This window comes from Drosophila sulfurigaster, chromosome X, assembly GCF_023558435.1.
Source record: "Drosophila sulfurigaster albostrigata strain 15112-1811.04 chromosome X, ASM2355843v2, whole genome shotgun sequence".
Lineage (NCBI taxonomy): Eukaryota > Metazoa > Arthropoda > Insecta > Diptera > Drosophilidae > Drosophila > Drosophila sulfurigaster.
This window is the reverse complement of record NC_084885.1, coordinates 6,098,308-6,120,250: the sequence shown is the minus strand read 5'-3', so window position 1 is coordinate 6,120,250 and position 21,943 is coordinate 6,098,308. Positions and strand designations below refer to the sequence as shown.

General features: G+C 38.2%; 2 protein-coding genes across 2 annotated transcripts in view; one reads left to right on the top strand and one right to left on the bottom strand.

The window, feature by feature from the left end:
* Positions 1-1,720: 1,720 nt before the first annotated feature.
* On the top strand, positions 1,721-3,828 carry LOC133848769 (membrane metallo-endopeptidase-like 1). The gene is made up of 2 exons (XM_062284461.1): positions 1,721-3,644; positions 3,772-3,828. The coding sequence occupies exon 1, from the start codon at positions 1,752-1,754 to the stop codon at positions 3,642-3,644; it is 1,893 nt and encodes a 630-aa protein (XP_062140445.1). The 5' UTR covers positions 1,721-1,751; the 3' UTR covers positions 3,772-3,828.
* Positions 3,829-13,106: 9,278 nt separating this feature from the next.
* The window catches only part of LOC133848725 (sex peptide receptor), a 61,855-nt gene continuing 53,018 nt past the window's right edge, over positions 13,107-21,943 (bottom strand). The window contains exons 5-6 of the mRNA XM_062284387.1: positions 21,590-21,651; positions 13,107-15,046 (exon numbers count right to left, since the gene is read on the bottom strand). Of these exons, the coding sequence (XP_062140371.1) occupies positions 14,317-15,046; positions 21,590-21,651 (792 nt within the window). The 3' untranslated portion in view covers positions 13,107-14,316. The remainder of the gene's footprint in view (positions 15,047-21,589; positions 21,652-21,943) is intronic.

The window sequence follows — 21,943 nt, the reverse complement described above, 5'->3', positions numbered from 1 at the left end:
GCAGCAACCGAAGCGGGAACGGGAACGGGAGCAGCCGCAACCCAAACCTAAACCCAAAGCCAAAGCTAAAGCCCAGCAGCATTTGCAACATGATCCCGCCTGCAAAAACCCCCCCTTTGACTGCTTGCCACACTTTAGTGGCAAGTGCATTAAATCTGAATGAGCCAAAGGGAAAGGGAAAAACGGCGGCAACCTTTGGCAATTTTCAGTTGCATTTTTCCCCATTTTATGATCTCCCCTTAAGTTGAACTTTGCTATGCATATTTGTGAGCTTAGGCGGGCTTGTGGGCGTAACAGAAAACTGTTTAATCAGTGGAAAACTTAAACCGTTGAGCGCTCAATGCAAATGCAAATTCCCCCGAAAACTTTTGCACCTCCCTTCGCCCTACCACCTTCGCTCTACGCCCTTCACCCGCCCCAACACTCTTTTTCGCTTGTCAGCAAGTCGAAAACTTTTATTATCTTATGATTAACTTAACCAACAGCTGTGAACTGTGAACTATAAACTGCGAGCTGCAAAACTAGCAAGTGCCCTTTGTAGGTGAACTTTGCTGCTCAGAATCAATGCAAAAATGAAATCAATTAAGCTAAGTTTTGTGTGATAAGCAAACGATGCAACTGATAAGTAGAATAGCCCAAATATGCATAGTATGACGAGAAGATAGACAGACAGACAGAGATTGACAGAGAGTTGGAGGACAATCTGCCAAGAAGACAAAGACATGGACAGAAGGAAAAGATGGCTTAAACTCGCATTGATAGTCAAAGAGAAACAGGGGCAGACAAATAGGCGAAAAGGCTGACAAGCGTAAGGGCAGATGAACAGACAGAGAATAAAAGTTCAAGCAAATGGAAGAAGTACTTTCAACTTTACAGTAAAAGTTCAATATTTGAATTAGAATTTAAGTTGATGAAATTTGTGAAATTTTTTGTGTATTGTTGTCAAAAAATGGTATCTTTAAATATCACTATAAGCATCGCTATAGTACTTCACATACAAAAATGATTCAGAAATTAGAATTTTCAATAAATTAAAATTCAATAGACTAGTAGACAGCGAGGCAAACCGATAAGTACAATTATATATTAATTAAAAGCTAAATATAAATATTTTTTTGAATTTCAAGTAAGTTTATTCCATATTACAAATAAAGAAATTGTGGTTAAGTTTGAACTTTACATAAAGTAAAGCTAATTTGCTATCAAAGGGACTAGAAGACAGATAGACGTTCGCGGGAGTGAATTAATATAAAAAAATAAAATAATAAATAAATTTAAGATCCGAGATACTCTGAACAATAGAGGAGTAAATTTATATAATAGAACACAGTAAAAAAAAATATTTATTTATTAAAATACTGTGAAGAAATTTGAGTATTTCTAAAATTAGAGTTACTCTGCACAAAAGTGGTTCTAATGGGCAATCAAATAGATGAGAAGATAGCCGATAGACCGACAGACAAACAACGGAGTAAATTCAATTTCAATTGGTCTGCAAACAAAATATAGTTTGAGTTGCCAACTTGCCGGCAGCTCTCACCTTTGGTGAGCGCGTAATTATGTGTTAATTAGCTGCGTCACTTGACTTGATGTCATCCTCAGCTGAGTGAGCAACGAATCTGCCTCGGATGGGGTTATCAGATGGGGGCAGCTTGGCAGCGAGTTGAATTCCGGTGAATTGATTTGCTAGAATTATCATCTGATCGCTGGTAAATGGATTTGCGCAGTTCTCACGCGAATTTCAAAACGAAATGTGCAAGCTGCGGTTGCTGTTGCACTTATTGTGCTTGCAACTCGTGTGCGGGAGCAGCCAGAATCAAACACTCGACTATTTGTGGCACCACATGAATCCGAAGATCGATGCCTGCGTTGATTTCTACGAGCACGCTTGCGGTGGCTGGGCAAAGGCGCATCCAAGCGACGCCTACTACAGTCAACTCGGGCAACTGGATTACGATTACAAAAGCCGTTTAATCACGATGCTGAATCGCAAACCAAAGACGAATGAGCCACGCTTTGTCAAGCTGCTGAGAGACAATTACAGATCGTGTCGTCGCCAGCGAATCAAGTTTAAGGCGTCCCATTTTGTGCACTTTCTGCTGAAGTGGAGCGAAAGCGAGTGGAAGCTACTTACGCTGCTGAAGCTAGACCATGGTCTGGAGCTGTTGCCACACTACGAAAGTAGCGACGAGACGGAGAAAGCGGACATTGAATGGCTGCGTCAGATAACCGTGAATTGGCCACACAAGCAATCTGGCTCAGCGGCTGCTGCCGAGTTTCTGCCCCTGAAGCGAGACGAATTCCGACGGCTCTATCAGCAGCTGGACTTGCCACACGGCGTGCCACGGAAGAAGCTCTGGATAAAAGTCGAGCAGCTGGAGTTGCAGTTGAGTCAGCTGCCACATAATGTGAGCAGCGGAAAAGTGTTGTCACTCCAACAATTTCCCGATCACTGGCTGTTGCCGCTGCCACTGCAGCCGGAGTCGAGTCAGATGCTTGACACTCACTGGCGTCACTACAAGCAACGCTTACCACGCCTGCTTGCTACACATTCGCTGCCCGTGTTGCTGCCCTACGCATTGCTGCGATTACTGCACAAGCTGCAGTTGCGTGGGGCGCCACAGTTTACGAGTCACGAGTGCGCCGGACAGACGCACGAACTGCTGACGCATGCCGCTGTCTGGTTGCTGCAACAGGAGTCGGAGGAGCGACAACTGATGACTGATACGATGCAGCAGCTGTTCGAACAGTTGCGTCAACGCTTCGCACTCAAGTTGCAAGAGAATCGAAATCATTTTGGGGCACCAGCTCAGCGCTTTCTGCGCGATAAGTTGCAACGCATGCGATTGCAGGTGAGCGTGTTGCCGGGCGGCGATGCGGACGAGGAGCTTCGACTGCTGGAGACGCACTATGCGCCGCTGCAGCTGAATGTTAGCGATTACTTCGGCAACTTGCTGGCGATACTGCAACAGCTGCAGCACTGGCAACAGCAGCAAGATGCGCTGCAGGCGGATGGAGAGAATAACAATACAATAGCAGCAGCTGCTGCTTCACTGCATCTGCTGCAGCCCGATGGTTACGGCAGCTATGCCTCGCCATTCTTTATGCCGGGTCGCAATCTCGTGTTGGTCCCGCATTCGCTGCTTGCACCGCCCATCTATTGGCCCAAACAGCCGGCGTTGTTGACGCAAAGTGCACTCGGCTTTCTCATCGGACACGAGATGTCGCACGGCTTTACGCCCACCGATGTCATCTACGATGCGCGTGGCACGCGGGGCAGTCGACAGCAGTGGCGACAACTGCGAGCGAGCGAACATTTTGTGCGGCAATCTCGGTGTTTTCGTAGGAAGTACAAGGACATGACCGATGAGAAGTTCTGCGACATTAATGGACTCACTTTGGCCCACGAGGCATTTGTGGCAACTTCCTCTGCGGCGGTGGCAGGCAACAAATCAATGCAGCAACTCTTCTTCTTGAATGTGGCACAGTTCTTTTGCCAACTGGATGAGCTGCAGCTGGGGCAGGACTCTGATGTCCATGGCGGAAGTCGACAGCGCATCAACGATGCTGTCTTCACATCGGCGGCCTTTAACAGCGCCTTCGATTGCAGTTCGCCGGTGAGAGACGAGTGTCAATTGTACTAGGTGAGTGAGAGGCAAAGAAAGAGCCACAAACAGAAGTGGTTAAATAATAAAAAGCGCTTGTAGCGTTAGCTGTAGGGAGTAACCAATCTATAAATCCATACAGATCATCAACGTCTTTCTTTCGCAGTATCTGCACGTAATCCTAATTCAAAAATGAAAAGATGGCATGCATTTATTGAAGAATTCTCTCCTAAAATATTTTATAAACCAGGAGCAACAAACGTCGTTGCAGACGCTTTGTCAAAAGTTATTATAAACCACATAACTAATGAAAACATTGAGGAGTTGTCCGATATTGAAACAATACATTCCGCTATTGAAACAATACATTCAGCAGTAATCAAATTATAATTGAGGAAACTAATAAACCTTTAAACCAATTCAAACAACAATTGCTCATTGCAAAAGATAGATTCACAATCCACGAGAAATACGAAGTATTTAATAAAACAAGTCACATTATAGAGTACGATACAGTCGATAGAATTCCTCCAACCAAATCTTACAACAGGTATTCATTGTACTCCCGAACATTTGTATGAAATTCAAAATATTATTAAAAAACACTTGTACAAATACATTCCTTTATACAAGAAAATTCGTTCAAGATATAGAAAACAAAGACGATCAAGAAATAATTATAGAAGAGACACATGCTCGAGCACATAGAGGATTCGATGAAAATCTTAAACAAATTCTTAAATATTACTATTGGCCAACTTTGTATAAAAAAACTTCAACAATATATTCGTTATTGTGAAATTTGTAACAAAAATAAATATAACAGTACCCCAAATTAATACCGATATCTAAAGCACCCATTCCAGAACGAGAAGAAGAACAATTGCACATTGACATTTTATACGCAGAAAAATTATCATTCATTATTTGCGTAGATGCATATTCAAAATTTCTAGTAGTGAAACAAATAGAAAACAAATCTAACATAGAAAATTAAGTACTAGAATTACTCCAAGTCTTTCCGTTTGCAAAATCCATTATGATGGATAATGAACCTAGTTTTTCATCAGCCCCAATTTAAATCAGCTATGAATCGCGCAGGGTTAACAATTCATTTCGCAGATCCCCGACATAGTATAACCAATGGTTAAGTAGAAAGAGTACATTCAACATTAATTGAAATTTCTCGTTGCATTCAAGAAGAATTTAAAATAATGGATCCTTCCGAGGTCATATACAGAGCGGCAAAAGAATACAATAATACTATTCAATCAACAACCCAGCAAAAACCATCTGACATATTGTTTAATAAAACAGCCAAACTTCAAACAGCTTAAGACAAAATGTTCGAATACCATAATGAAAAAAGAACACTCAAAAATTATTATGTGGGAGAAGTAATTTACGAGAAAAAACATGGTGAAAGAAATAAATTAAGACCCAGATATAAAAAACAAGTTGTTAAAGAAGACTTGGGAAATAAAGTAATAATAAATAACAAAGAGAGAATAATTCATAAAGATAACATAAAATTTGAAATACCATTTTTATTTATTTAATATTTTTTTATATATATTTTTTTTATTATTTAGCATGAACATATAAATGATTCTGTGCATTTTACGACGACTACGTCTTACTGGAGGATACAGACCAATTATTATTATACGAAACATATGGAGAAGCTTTCCACGTTACTAACTTAAGTTTTTATAATGATATATTTGAAAAAGAACTAAAATTGTTCATAAACAAGAACAGTACTATCGATTGGGAAGTAACGATGGAATTAAATTTAATCAAAACAGTACCATTTTTAAATGGATAACAGGAACACCAGATCATGACGACATGATAAATATTCAAACTAAAATCAATGAACTCGTTCAGAACAATAATCAACAAAATAAAATTAATTCTGCAATTTTTAAAGAAGTAGCCGAAGTATCAAAAATTTAAAAAAAATATTAAACTTGATCAAGAATTTTTATTAAAAAAATACAGACTCAAATTATTATCAATTGACCTACAAGATCTGCTAAGCACTATAACCTTTTCAAAAGCCAAAATATTAAATCCAAAAATCTTAAACAAGTGTGAACAACGGATAAATTAGCCAGTGTTCATAAGCCCTGATTTATCGGTACCGATACTGCATGCAGTATTGGTATCGCGATATTTGCTAAAAATACTTAAATAAGTATCGATAATCAATATGAGTAGTTGTAAGCACGCACTCGAGCAAGAAGCAAATTGCCTGAGAATATAATAATTTTAAAAATGTTAAAACACATCAACTCAATTATCCAAATAAACCTACAAATACACTCGAAGGCCTATTAATTCCTCTCAAACCCCCTCTCACAGTTCAGAAGTGGGATTCTTGAGGTTGGATGTGTGAAACGAAGGAGTGGTGCTGAAAACTCACAAAAAGCAAGAAGAATTGTCGGCGTGGAAAGTTTGTAATGGGATGTGTTCCCAAAGGTCTATGTGACAACGTATATTGCAAATTACGGATGTGTTCCTTTTCCACGTGGCGGACGAATTCAAAATAGAGAGATCAGGAATCTTAGTGAACCTGTGGAAGCAAGAGACGATTTCAAGAATCTGTGTGAACTTGAAGACATATACATATATGTGTACATACAAAAGGCTTGTGTGTATACGAAAAGTTGTGGTGAAATTCGCAAATAGACGCCAACGTTGTGAAATACTTAGCAGTTGTCTCGCTTGCACACATGCAACGGGAATTGCGCAATAAGTAAAAGCAAAGACAGAGAGACGATCGAGTTTGGAAAAATGACGAAAATAGATGGACTCAAAGTAGACGAGTTAAGGTACCTGCTACGAGCTAGAAATTTGTCAAGCTCAGGCACCCGAGCTGAATTAATTCTAAGATTAATTGAATTCGAGCAATCGGAAGAAGTAGAGATGCCAGTAACGGCTGGGCTTTCTACGCAGCAAGAAGAAGCGATGACGTCACAATCAGCGGCAATTTCACAATTGCAAAATGAAATGAAAGCATTGACGAATATGATGGGTCAGCTAGTCGCAATGCAAAGGCAAAATGCAGAAGCATCAATGACAAACAATCAACAGCAGCAAATCATTGAAGTGGAACCCGAAAATATCAACAATGAAAACAGACATATTGGACAGGTCATGAGACAAGCATCGGTGAAAGAAATTGCAAACACATTGCCGGAGTTTGATCCAAGTGATGAGAACGCCATTTCCGTAAACCAGTTCATTGATCGAGTCAACAAAGTGGTTGATGCTTATCAATGGGACGAGAAATTTGTATTACTCGCAATATACACACGACTAAAGGGACCAGCCAAGATGTGGCTCGATTCCTCACCTATTCTCCACACGACATGGAATAGTTTTGCGGAAGCTATACAGGATGAGTTCGGAGCCAGCCCAGACGAAGCAGAAGTGCATTTTACTATGGCAAATGCAACCAGACGATCAAAGGAGACGGTCAAGGAGTACTGTTTCAGGATGTCCGCCCTTGGGGTGCGGTACCAGCTAAGCGAAGCAGCTATTATAAGATATGTAAGATCAGGACTACAGCACCGAGAACTGCAAAACAGTATTGCAGCGATTCACTTCTCGTCAATGAAGCAACTTCGTGATGCAGCGGAATCTTATTTTGTAAACAGAGGTCGACCGAGCACAACAAAAAAAGAATTCTTACCAAAAACCAGCAATTTCGAGCAAAAGCAGGACAGCGATGTAAAGTCATCAAAATCAAGGAAACCCTGAAGTGTTACAACTGCGGAGAGTTGGGACACTTTGCTAATTCGTGCACAAAGGAAAAGAAAAAGCTGCGCTGTAATAAATGCAACAAATTTCATGAGCCAAACGGAGCTTGTCATTCCGCGAATACAATGCGTTTAGGAGCCACCAATCATGACAAACTTTTCATCAGAAAAATCTTGATAAATTCACACGAGTATAGCGCCTTCATTGATACAGGTAGCCAGGCTAGTATCATGCGCCAATCTGTTGCCAAGAAAATCAACGCTGAACGCCACAAATGTTCTATGCAAATAAGAGGCATTTGCGGGGTTCATGTATCCTTACAGAAGCGATCATTGTGGACATGGACATCGAAGGAAAAGTGGTCACAGCCAAAGTATATGTAGCAGACGACGACCTGTTACAGGAGGATTTCCTATTGGGACAAGATGTTATCATTAGCGCTCATCTCACGCTAAGCTTTGAGCCACATGTCACAGAAGTTAAGCGAGCAGTTCATCAGCAGTTAATTCCAATCGGCAGTGCTATAGACAAACTTTTGATCAATTTTCAGAATGATCAGGAAAGAGGCAAAATACGTAATTTGCTGGAAAGGTTCCCCAACGTTTTCTCTACAGGATTGCAAGACATCGGAAAAACAAATTTAGTCCAAGCCCATGTAATTGTTGAGAGCGGTCAGACAGTTTCTCAAGCGCCTTATCGAGTTTCCGAGCCAAAGAAGGAAGTTGTTCGCAAAATGGTCGACGAGTTGTTGGAGCAGGATATTATAACGTTATCCACATCAGAGTACGCCAGCCCGATAGTGCTCATCAAAAAGCCGAATGGTAGTGATCGAATGTGTATCGATTACAGACGTCTGAACAAGTTGATCAAGAAGGAAAATTTCCCAGTACCGAACATTGAAGAGCGCCTGCAGGAGGCAAAACGATATAAGTACTTTTCATCCCTGGACCTTAACAGTGGCTATTACCAGATTGAAATAGCCCCAGAGAGCAGGAAATTCACAGCATTTATCACCACCGATGGATTATATGAATTCAAGCGACTTCCATTTGATTGAAAAACGCACCTGCTGTTTTTAATCGACTAATGGCAGAATTACAGAGGAGAGTGTGCAAAGGCGATATGATACACTATATGGATGACATCCTTATTGGTAGCCATACTTTTAGCGAAATGTATGAGAAGCTAGAGCGAGTCCTTAAAGTTTTGCATGAGTGTGGATTGACTTTAAACATGGATAAATGTGAACTATACAAGCAGTCAATCACATTCCTTGGTCACCAAATACATGCAGACGGCATTAGCCCTGGGGATATTAAGACGAATGCCATTAGAATGTTTCCGAAGCCCACCAATGTAACCGATGTGAGAAAGTTCCTGGGTCTCACTGGTTATTTTCGCAAATTCGTGGCTGGATATGCTATCATCTCAGAGCCATTGCGTTTCCTATTGCGCAAGGAACAGAAATTCATGTGGAAGCCAGCACAACAAGATGCATTTGACGAGTTAAAGAGATGCCTGATATCAAACCCAGTAATCACTAGTTACCGTTTAGATGCTGATCATGAACTTCATACAGATGCCAGTGCCATTGGTTTGGCAGGAGTATTGCTACAACATGAAGAGAACCAGTTAAAGCCAATTGCCTATTTTAGCCGAGCTACTTCCAAACCGGAGAAGAACTTCCACAGTTACGAGCTTGAAGCTTTAGCTGTTGTGGAATCGTTGGAGCGATTTAAATACTACGTGTATGGTAAAAAGCTGAGAGTTGTAACAGATTGTAATGCACTGAAAACGTCAATGGAGAAACGAGAGCTTATACCCCGGATTGCTAGATGGTGGTTGCGCATTCAAGAATTTGACATAGACATTGTCCATCGCGCTGGAACACAGATGAGTCATGTGGATGCACTAAGTCGAGCACCATTCGAAGATCATCATGAGATGGATACAGCATGCTTAAAAATCTCAAAAGCCATAATTGACGAAGCTGATTGGTTATTTTCTATACAATTGCAGGACGAGAAAATCAGAAAAATTGTTGCCGATATGAAATCAGAGAAGAAATCGGAGACCGACGAATATCTTATAGAACATGACCGTCTCTTCCGAAAGTACAAAGATAAGTTGTTGTGGGTTGTGCCAAAGCCGTTAAGATTTCATATTTTACACGAATGTCATGATAAGGCCGGACATATGAGCACAGACAAGACGATGGCTCGAATTCTGAATTTGTTTTGGTTCCCTCGAATGCGTAATTTTGTTAAGAGCTATATAAAAGCATGCGTAGGCTGCGCACTTTACAAAATACCAGGTGGAAGACAGGAAGGTCAGTACCACTATAATCCCATCAATCCGATTCCCTTTTCCACCATACACATGGATCACCTAGGACCTTTTCCTAAAAGTTCTAAACGAAATGAGCATATTCTTGTAATCGTCGATGCCTTCACAAAATTCACCATAGTACGAGCGGTGAAGAGTACCGCAACTAAACACGTCCTGGATATACTGCAAGATGTAACAAGCTATTTGGGAATGCCAGAGAGAATCGTAACAGATCGTGGAACAGCCTTTACATCGAAAGATTTTGAAAAGTACTGCAAGTCAAACAACGTAAAGCACATACTTAAGGCTGTTAGGACACCACGAGCCAATGGTCATGCAGAGCGAGCAAACCGAATTATATTGTCTATGTTATTGCCTTCAAATGAAAATGAGAAGCGATGGGACGAGAACATGCGAACAATTCAGTGGAGCATTAATACAATGGTAAATAGTACAACTAAATGTTCCCCATTCCAGCTCCTTTATGGTTATGAGCCTCGAGATATTCTCAAAAATACATTGACGAACGTAATCCAAGGTCATGACCAAACGATGTTATCAGATGCAGAGTTAAACAAACTCAGAAGAGATGCTGCGACTACAGTCAACGATCATCGAGCTGCTGCGAAGAAGCGCTACGATGCCACACATTCCACACCAACAGTATACAAACTAGATGATCTTATTTTGGTCGAGAATGAGCCGTTTAGCACGGGTACCTCCCGAAAATTGGAGCCTCGATATAAAGGTCCTTTTATTATCACCAAAGTGCTGCCAAATGACAGATATCTAGTCGAAGATCTGCCACATGCTCAACGAAAGCAGAAACATTACAAATCTGTCTATTCGTCTGACAAGATGAAGCGCTGGTGCGAGTTGCCATCGGATGAGCCAGATGACGATGAGGATTTGGAGTATGAACCACCCCCCGGATCTTGCGAGGACGCGTCGATGTGTCAGGAGAGGCCGACTGTGAACAACGGATAAATTAGCCAGTGTTCATAAGCCCTGATTTATCGGTATCGATACTGCATGCAGTATTGGTATCGCGATATTTGCTAAAAATACTTAAATAAGTATCGATAATCAATATGAGTAGTTGTAAGCACGCACTCGAGCAAGAAGCAAATTGCCTGAGAATATAATAATTTTAAAAATGTTAAAACACATCAACTCAATTATCCAAATAAACCTACAAATACACTCGAAGGCCTATTAATTCCTCTCAAACCCCCCTCTCACACAAGAAGATATTATAAAAATTTTTAACCACGAAAAATTAAACATTACTTTAATAGACCTTTTTTAGATGTTTCGTCTTTTTCAATTATATTATATAAAGGTTTAATCATAATTTATATAAAATATCCAACTGTTAACTATAATTGTATGTTAAGTTATATCACGCAAAAGCAATAGCTCAAAAAGATGGAAAATTATTTGTAAACAACAAAGTAGCTAAATGCAATAACACTTTTTACGCCATCGAAATATATAAAAAAAAAAAAAATGTTTAATAGCTTTGCTAAAATTAATTTTGAATCAAATTGTTTTGTAAACCTGCTTAATAAAAAATTTGCAAGTTGTATAAAAATAACTGAAAAAATAGACCAACAGAAATCATAACAGATGGTGTTATCACTTTAGAAAATAATCATTCTAAAATAACACTTTTATTATTTGTATTAATTTTAATATTTTTTTGTGATAAAGCTTCTTAAGCACCAGCCCGCGTATTTCAATTATTGTAACCTTTTAAAATCAAAGAATTCTGAAAATCCATAATATTTCCAATTAGTCCAATTCCAATTGCGCAGTCATTTTTGATGTAAACAATTATGCCTTAGCATAAACACAATTAACGTAAAGCCCAGATCATAATGCGCAAACCTAAATGTAAACTCAACAGCGAATGCTGACATGTCAAAACGCAATTGTAAACACAATTGCATTTCACACTTCGATCTTTGATTTCATCATCCGTTTTGCATAAACATAAAGAACCTTTGTCCCATCTTAGCTGACTTGCAGCATAAGTCCACTTTTGTACTTTAGTTCTAATTTGATATCCGAATAAAGCGGAAGCTTGCTGCTCCCAACAAACAAATATATTTTTTCTATTCAGTGCAACTGAATTGATTAATTTGTATATGCCTACGTACCCTACGTACCTTATGATTATCTAAACAAATATTCTGGTGGCTATATCGATGCAGATGGAGAATTACATAAATTTATAAATTGTCCCAGCCATTTGATCCACGCGCCTTGGTATGGGAAACGGAAAAGGAAAATTTCTTCTTCTTCTAATGTGTCTTCGATAATATTGAGCTTACAAAGAGTTGATCTCAACTAATCGATCAATCGCTGTAATTTATTTATGTGAATGGTAATTTACTGTCCGGGCTGCCAGCTAACTAACTAAGTTGACATGTAAAATGCGATTAATCGATATTATGTTATATGTTACATATCGTTAAAAAACCAGAATTTGCAAATGCGAATTGAAATTTAAGTCTAAGCTAACTAAATGCAATTTAAAGAAAATAAAAAACATAAACTAATTAAACCCGAATATTAAAATAAACTAAAAATACCCTCTTTTAAATAAAAGTCACTCGGTTCAGACAGAAAACTTGAAGTTTTGTTTTATTCGTATTTTTGTTGTTGTTGTTGTTGTTGGTTGCACTTATCGAGCTAGTTTACAGAGATTTACGAGTAAAACATTTAAACTTGAGATTTGTTTAAAATACTTGTACACAGACAGATATCAACATTGAATTATCGCATTATTATTCACTTAACTTATCCACTTACTTCGCTAATGCACCAAAAAAAATAGTATGTATGTATATATTTATTTATATAATATGTTATATGGAGCTGAACCTATGCCTAGGAAATATCAATGAACTTTTATCTTCTTTTAGTATATATATTATATGATTTATTTTATTATTTATGTAATGTAATCGCATTTATTTAATCCGCAAACAGCGAAAATTGAAACGTTTGTTGTTTGTTATTTTTCTTCTTCATTTTTCGTTTTTCGAATTTCGTTTTTATTGATGTTTTGCATTTATTATTTGCCTGTCATTTAAATCAGTAAACTTTGGGGCTCAAAAGGTTTACAAATTTAAATGAGTTTCATACTTTGTTTTCAGTTTTGTGTTGTTGCTTTTGCTGTTCTGGTTGTTGTTGTTGTTTTTTGTTTGGCTTACGATTAGTTTTCACTTAAACAAAGTCAGCTTATTGTTAAAGTTTAATTAGTTTTTTGTTTACAGCAACTTTTTAGCCAAAAAATGCCGCACAAAAATCGCACGCAAAAATAAACTTTTGTTTTAGAATCTCTTCGTATCGTTTTGTTTCGTTCTCTTGTTATTTTTGGTTTCACTTGAATTTTGCTTTCCTTTTGTGTTTGTGTTTGTGTGTTAGAAGTTCAAGTTTAAATACTTTATATCTACTAAATTTCTGCATAGGTCAGTTGTATCTTCAACAACTATGCACACAGTTCCTGTAATTATTATTTTTTATAATTAATACATTTATTACATTGATTTTTGCATTTGTTTTTTACATCTATTAAATACACATATTAACTATATGTTACATATACATTTTTGTTTGTTTTGCAAGATCTAAAACTATTCAGAAACACATGTATTCAACTGACAATTTTCTGAACTCGATTGATGTTATTTTGTTTTCAAGGGAGTGACTGTGAAAATCACCTTTTTTTATTTCCTAATCATTATCATAACTAATTGTAGTTGTTCTCGTTTATTGTAGTAGTTAGTAGTATTTAGTTGTTGTGACTATATTAGTTATATTTCACACTCATAGACACACAAAACGTACATAAAACATATTAAATTCAATTGTTTTCTCTTGTTTAAACATTTTTGTTAATCAGTGAACTGGAACAAACATTTAACATTGAATTGTTGTGTTATGTATTTTGTTGGTTATTTATTTATTTTTTACTCTTTCTTTCGAATCCTGTGTATTTTGTATTGAATGTTGATGCAATATTTGTTGAACGCTGTGCCAATGAACTGCTATTAAGGTATTAACGATTTAATCTTGTTTAATCGACAGTTGATTCAAGTTACTAATTTCCTTCCCAGCAACAGCTGCTTTTCAGTTCGGTTTGGGTTTCGATTTGATTTGTGACGCAAGAAGCAGAGAAGGTAATTTCACAAGCTTTGCTTTCCCCATCTTCGACGATCACACACAAAAAAAATGCAGTCTTTCTGTTATCGATTCTATAACAAATTGGCACGAATAAATCGCTTTATGCATGCCACACTCAATATCCGCTCAATTCTGTTTCGTTTGTTTACTATTTTATTTCTTTGGGTGATGGTTTGAAACCAAAAGACAGAGAGAGGGAAAGAGAGGGAGAGGGAGAGCGGAAACCTTAGACGTTGCGCTCCTCGGCAATTATTTCCATGTTGCTGGTGCGTCGCTGTTGCTGATGATGATGCAGATGTAGATGCTGATGCTGATGATGATGCTGATGCTGCGGCGCCGTGCCATCGGCAACGGCTGTGCAAACGGCCTGGCTGCGATGATGATCGCTGCTGCCGCGCCGCGGCACCAACATCACCAATTACTAGAGGACAGTCTCGTTGGTGTTGGTGCATGTGCGCTGTCCATTCACCATCGAGTACTTTGACGAGCTGTCCTTCTTTCCCGCCATCCGACCCATGAATATCTCCTTGAAGGTCTCGCGAAACTGTCGCGACATGCCGCAATAGATGCCAAAGTTGATGGGGTAGCTCAGCACAAGAAAGAAATTCGTTAGCATGATGAATATGTTGGCAATACCATAATCAAGAAACTCAATAATCAGCGAGCTAACAATGTGCATGGAGGTGACCACAGCAATCGGTATTTCAGCAATAAGAAACACAGTGACAACCACAATTAACATTAGAGTGGTGCAATTGGAGTCACGCAATTTCTTGCACTCCTTCTTGCGATTCTCGCGAAACAACAACTTGCGTCGCTCCTGTGCCTGCCGCAGTGCCGCAAACAGCAGAATGTTCAGCGTCACCAGGATGATGCAGGGCAGAAAGTGGACGAAGAGCACACGAAACAGATAGTAGCTGGTATAGTAGAGATCAACGCCGATGTATTCATGCACCCACAGCGATGTCTCCACGTGGCACACTTCGGTCAAGTTGCCGTTCCACTCGATGTCCATGGGCAGGTAGGTGCGATCGAAGAAGCGCGGCAGCTGGTGCAGAAACGCCAGCAATGCGATGTAGAAGGTGCAGCGCTTCACGCGCGGCATTGTGCACCAGGTGCGAGCCATCGGAGCGTGGCAAACGTAGATGTATCTGCAAAGAGTGTGAGAAGAGGAAAGCGAACATTTAGTATTGAGTGAGGTTTTAATGCAATATAACTATTTACGATTGTAGCAGGCTGGCAAAGTTGGATACATATGACAAGGCTACCGAAATTGTAGTACTGTCAGAAAATTGTTAAAACAATGCTAAAAGAAATATCACTCGATCGCAAATTAAATAAAGAGTGAGTGCGTTCTGACGATTAACTTTAAAAAGGATTGCTCGAAAATATCTTTAGCTTACTCTTTAATTATATTTTTTAATTTAATTTCATAAATATAAATTTAATAATTTAATTTAGTATTTATTTAGAAATTTAAAATTTGATTAAAAAGCATAATAAATTTCTTACTTTAATAAGCAAGTGAATCAGACGTATACGTAATTCGTATTACCTATGCGCCATATGAAGTATACGCAGTAATAAAAGTATTTAAAGCACACACATAATATTTACTATACGCTGTATCTGCAGTAAATACAGTAAATGAAGTATACGTAATATATGCAGTATTTAAAATATACGCAAAACAATCAAAAGCATGACGTATGCGTAGTATATTTTGGTATATTCAATATATGAAGTATACGCAAAATATGTATGTGGAATATTAAGTATACGCAATATACGAAAATTAAGTATTCGATTCGATATCGTTTGTTACATTTTAATCACATATTAAGTATTCGCAAATTATTTTGCATATAAAGTATACGTATTTTACATATGATATGCATAAGAAGTATACGCAGTTTGTTTAGTATATTAAGTATACGTAGAATGTTAATTATTTAATGGCCGTATATGTAGTTAATTTTGCATACGCTAATTATTTTCAATATGAAGTATACGCAGCATATGGAGTGGATTAAGTATACGCAGCTTATGCAGCATATTTTATATATGAAGTTTGACACTTTATTTAGTCAATTTAGTATACATTGTTTATTTATTATATGAACGTGAAATTTTGTAGCCTTTGAATATATATTATGTATTAAGTATACGCAGCATATTAAGTAGTGTACATATACGCAATATATTAAGTATACGAAGTGTATAAATTGTATGAAGAACTAACTGAAAAGTATTTGGTAGCGCATTAGAGCCGAACTCTGCCCAATGGGAATTGTGAAGGTCAAAAGCAAGCAATTTGAATGCATTATTGAGATGGCCATTTAATGAGCAAATGATAATACGCGCAGTGAGGATAATAAATTGTCGAGCTACAGCAGCTTCATTCGACATTTCAATTCAGGCAGCGCAACAGGGCGCGCCATTTAAAATGTATCTGAATCTTTAAATGTATCTCGAAGCTGTAGCTGTAACCGAATCTAGCGTATCTTTAAGGCAAATTCGGCGATTCTGTTGCCGCTGTTGTCACATGCATCAAGTTGGGGACTTTATCTGACGGCCATTAGAGTGTCTGGCAATGGATTTTATTCATGAAATGTTAGCCGAGTTAAGGCATAAAAGCCCACGTTGGCAGCGCATACATCTAAACGCATTTGGCTAATATAATTTTATAGCCAGTCAGTCAGTGAGTGAGTCGATGAGTCGGTGAGTCGGTGAGTCAGTCAGCAATCCAAGGAGTAACCCAATTTTGCAGGTGCAAATTTATGATAGCAACGTGTTGACAACGTTCTTAACCTGCCTGCCCCTTGCTCCTGCCTCTGCCCCTGCCCTCTGTCACATCTCCAATCGAGATGCTGATCCAACAACAACAACAACAGCAACAGCACTTGGGACTTATGGCCACACGCAATCAAAGCCAATCTGAAGAAAAACCTAATCAACTTGGCGTTTTATAATTTCATAATTTAAGTAATTTGTCAAAAGTGCTCTCGCATCGCTCAGTGTCAACGCTTTTTTTTTCGGTCGGTGCGGGAAGGGGATGGGCAAAGTCGCTGCCCCCTTGGACGATGGATCCCCATGGTGCACGAGTCAAATGGGACGACTTTTGCGCCGCTTTATAGTTTCAACTTGATGGCAAAAGGCCACCTCCCGTCTTCATCTTTAGCCTGCTGTGGAAACACTTGATGTTGTGGCCCTGCGTTAAGCTCATACAGCTTTCGCTCAGACTCTGAACTGTAAGTAGGGGGCAGGGAATGAAGAAAGAAGAAAGACGGGCATAGAAGGGCGTCTCAAGGCTGTGCGCCTTTTGCCTAATTTATGCGCATAATTATTGGCACGCCCATCGAGCAACGCCCACGACGCGTTGTTCGCGTTGCCTTGGCTTTGGCTTTGGCTATGGCTGTGGCTGTGGCTCTCTCTTTTGGCCTTAGTCTGCGTCTTCGTCGGGTCTGGCCACACTGGCACTTCAAAAATGGTTTTCAATCAATCTTTCATTGAACCTTTGTCAAGCGGGGATTTCATTAAAGTTGAAAGCAATCGTAAACAAAGGGACCAAGCGATTGCCGCAGCGTTTAGCCTTAAATGGAATTGATATTAATAATTGAATGAATAACATTTTAGTATTCTTCGCTTTGCATTTTCAGTTCAGTTAATTTGACTCAGACTCAACATTCAACGTTCATTCGTTCATTCGTTCATTCATTCAGGCAGCCAGGCGGAATAATAAATCAACAAAATACACGCAATTCATCCGGCCAAATAATTAACATTGGGCAATTAGCATATTCTTCAGAGGGTGCTCAACTCAAACAACAAAGATGAACCGAAAATCTAGTTAATATTCGCCTTGGACACTTTACGAATTATTATCCTTTCATGCTTTCGAAATTCATTCGCATTCAATCAATTATTCACTTGAGCGATTCGTTGTTTTAAATCAAGTGGTCCAACTACCAGCTTATTATGCACTCACTGCACTCATTACTCATTATTAGCACTCAATAATTAACTCAGCCAGTTTATCTCGATATCTAACCATTTACTATTTCCATTTCTTTATTTATTCTGTTCTAAATAAATCGCTATTAAAATATTTATAGTTTAATTTTTGGTTATTGGTAATTTAAATTTATTTTTGGTTGAAAAGTGTAGAACAAAAATTTAAAATTCTTAATTATTCTTTTCATATTAAATAATATCTCTTTTCTAAGTTAAAATTAAAATCTATTTAAAAAGTGGCATATTTAAATATTATTTGGCATTTTAATATTCAAATATCAAAAATATTTATGCATTACATATTTAAGAATGTTGCTTAGCAAAGATAAGACAAAATTTTATGTAAAATATTATCGTAGCTAATATCAAAAGAATTTAGAAGCTTGCTTTTAAGTTTTTTTTTTATGAAAGTAGCGTATAAATGGAATCATTTCATTAAACATGTTTTTATGAATTTATTTACTGTCGAATATAAAGTCAGTGTTCGTTTCTATTTCGGAACGGAACTTATCAGGTTTCCTTGACTATAACTTTGGCATTTTGGAGCTTTGTTAACCGCTAGGCAACAAGTTACTTATTCATTTCATACTCGTGATATTCATTTACTCATTCAATTTCAACACAGACACAGACACATACACACGCACACACACAGTCACACATATTTCACATTGAGTTGCTGAAGTGCAGCCAACAGCAACGCTTGGCAACGTTGACGTTGCCATTCTTCTACTTGTGGCACATGGAATGCCCATAAAATCACTTGAAACACAATAAGTTGACAGCAACAACAGCAACAACAGCAACAACAACAACAACAATAAAAACAACAACAAATGAAAGCAATAATAACAATAAACGTTGACTGTTTTATCGCGCTATTTGTCCTTCGAGCCATTTTCAACGCATTTTAGAGAAATGCTCGCTAAAAAGGGATGGACGGACGTTGTTCAATGTGTCCCCTGCCACAACATATTATTTAGCTATTTGCTGCATACACACACACTAACTCACACACGCAGTCATCGAGCGACCACTTGAAGCGGTCCAAGTCGCATAATGGCGCAAATATTTATGACTATTTTCATAGAAATTTCTCTTTCTTTACTCTCGTTTTGTTATTTCAATTTTTTTTCTTCTTTTTTTTGGCTCCTTTGTTGTTGTTTTTCAGTGGGTTTTGAAAATTTATTTGCAAAGCTGTAAAATTTATGATCCCACACATGAGTTAATAGAACAATGCGTTGGCTTTCGAGTGGTCCTTATAGTCCTCATACAGTGCTCGACCTCGTCCTCCTCCTCCGCTGTCCATTCATTTCAGTTTCACTGGCTGTGCCACTTGAATTTGTTGTTGTTGCTTTTGTATTTTATACGAATTTTATATACACACATGCTTACGATTTATGTTGCCAATTTCATATTAGTTTATTGTTTTGTTTTGTTTTTTTTTAATATGAATATAAAACATTTAAAGCCTACAAGTTGATCCCTTTCTCACTCTATCACAGCATCTCTTCATATCCTTTCGACGGTTTTTATTTATAGCTCTTTGCATAAAGTAATTTCAGTTTTAAAACAAGCAAAAAAAATCGCACTGCCAATAAAGTCTGACATTTTGAGCCATGCGAACTGATTGCGAAATGAAAATATAAAGACAGCGATGCAAGCGAGCTGTGGTTGCCGAAAGGACATAAATACACACAGAGCTCGCAAAGAAAATCGTTAATTGGCAGACAAATTAAGAAGCACGAACGACTTAAGGTGTCAGCTTTAATATATAGCAGGTGAAAACTCCGTGAGTCTATTAAATAGTGGAAGATGTGTTGCTTCACTGCTTACGCTATAAAAAAATGTGTAAGCAGACTTAATATTTCTCTGTTATTGACCATAAACCGGGGTAAATTTGCAAGTCTGCGTTGCTACAGGCTTAAAGTCGCTTTTCTTATGAAAAACAGAAAAATATGCCATTCACTCGAAGGGTATTTAATGACACCCACTAGCAGTAGGTTTTATACTGATCCTTAATTCGATTTCATTAGCGTAAAAGGATGCGAGTCCTTTGATTTCGAACTACTTGTAGTTCTGGCTTTTCATTCGTTTAAGTGAGCCGCGAAAAGTATGCTACAGAAATTGGCAAGAAGAGATTTGCGAAACAAATGCGATTGATTGAGCTGCACACAAAACACACATACATCTAATGTGTGCGTGTATCTGGGCGTGTGTGTGTGCGTGTGTGTTTGCCTGTGTTCTTTTTTGCGTCAACGCCTTGTGCTATTGGCCGTGCGATGCTTCAGCACGCACATTACTCATACGCAGCGTTAGCCGGTCGCCAGACTAACACACACAGAGCACGTATCATTTGTATTTGGCATTGGCAACTGTGGGAGCGTATCGACAGCAGGACGACGACGTGCAAAACTCTGTGAGGCCGCATTTTGATTTATTGCGGCATTGACAAGTCAAGAGCTCAGTCTGTCAGCCAGTCAGCCAGTCATGCTGTCAGCCAGTCAATCAGCCAGTCAGTCAGTCAACCAGCCAGCAAGTCAACCAGTCATCAAGTTGGCATGTGAAAGAATGTGTTCTTATGACATTATTAATGTGCTTCAAGCTGTGATATGCTCGCAGTGGAGTTGCAATTGGAATTCCTGTTGCAGAGCTCAAGTGCTCTTGCAGCAAGTGCAGTATTACCTCGTTATGATCGAAATGAAGTGAGTGAGCTGAAGTGCCTCCTCGTTGCAAGCGGGAACAACAAAAACTGAGAGTGGAATCTGTAATTGCAATGCCACTGCTAATTGGAGTCCAACTCGAAGTGGCAATAAAAAGGGGAGAAAGCATATTGCGATTGGAGCCAAAGTTGCTGCTTATTTTGCTGTAGCAACCAGATTCAAGTTAAAGTTTATTAAAGGGGAAAATAGATTTGAGTTTTGGATTATTTCGTATACTTAAAAGATTTTATTGGTATTAAGTTTTATTACGGTCAAGTTGATATCATGCTTATATTTATTTGAGGGGCAGCTAGAGTGAAATTTTGATTTATATATTTCTCTTTAAAAAATTATTAATAATTTTCTTCTATTGAAATTTAAGCTGAGTATATGTCAAGCTTTGATTTGTTCTTCTGAATGTGAATATCCTTGAGTAAAAGATTAATGTTTATGTATATAGCCTGAATGTCTTAGTCGCTCTTGCTTATTTCATCGCAATAAGAAATTGCATTTGTTATTACAATTAAAATATATCCAATAAATACAAAAAATAATGTTTATTAAAAGGGCAAATATGTATGAACTTTGGGCTTATTTGGTACACTTATTTGCTTGAAGTGCTGAATTTTGGAATGATTTTGAATACTTATTTATATTATTTCTTTTTCGTGATTGAAGCTAAGTATATATTCTTTTGATATTTTAGAGCAATAGAGTAAAGTTTATTAAGGAAGAAACTAGAGTGAAATGATTGATGTATTTATGCTTAGTATAAATTCCAATTGAATATTGATCATTTAAATGTGAAGCTTCGATTTAACATTCACACATTTAAGTTGTTTCGTATTATGAATATAGTTCACATGCAAAAGGGATTTGCGTCGCAATGTGTTATGGGAAAATAGCTGATGCTCAGCTGAGCATAGAGTTAGAGATAGAGGTGAGGAAGAGAGGCATAAGCCTTTATTGCATATTTACCTTTGCACGGCAAGAGCCAAAGTCAGCCAGACAGAGATGGTGTGGCACATGGCAGGCATCATCTGTAAGCATACAAGGGCGCAAAAGTATAAGTCAAATATTAAATGGGTGATTGTCCGTATGAGTGTGAATACGAATTGCAAGTGTATGCATGTGTGTGTGTGTGTGTTAATGGAGAGAAAGAAAATGGCAAAAGTGAATGTGAAGATGTGAACAGAAAATAGACAACTGCAACTTGAGGCTTTTGTGCTAAGTGCCATGCGATGTGATGCGATACAAAATGCGATACAAAATGCATGCACCTGTAACTATGCAAACCAATATTGAAGTACTCGTTGATGGCAATCATAATCG

Coding starts and splice junctions, on each gene's coding strand:
- LOC133848769 (XM_062284461.1), top strand. CDS start 1,752: ATGTGCAAGCTGCGGTTGCTGTTGCACTTATTGTGCTTGCAACTCGTG.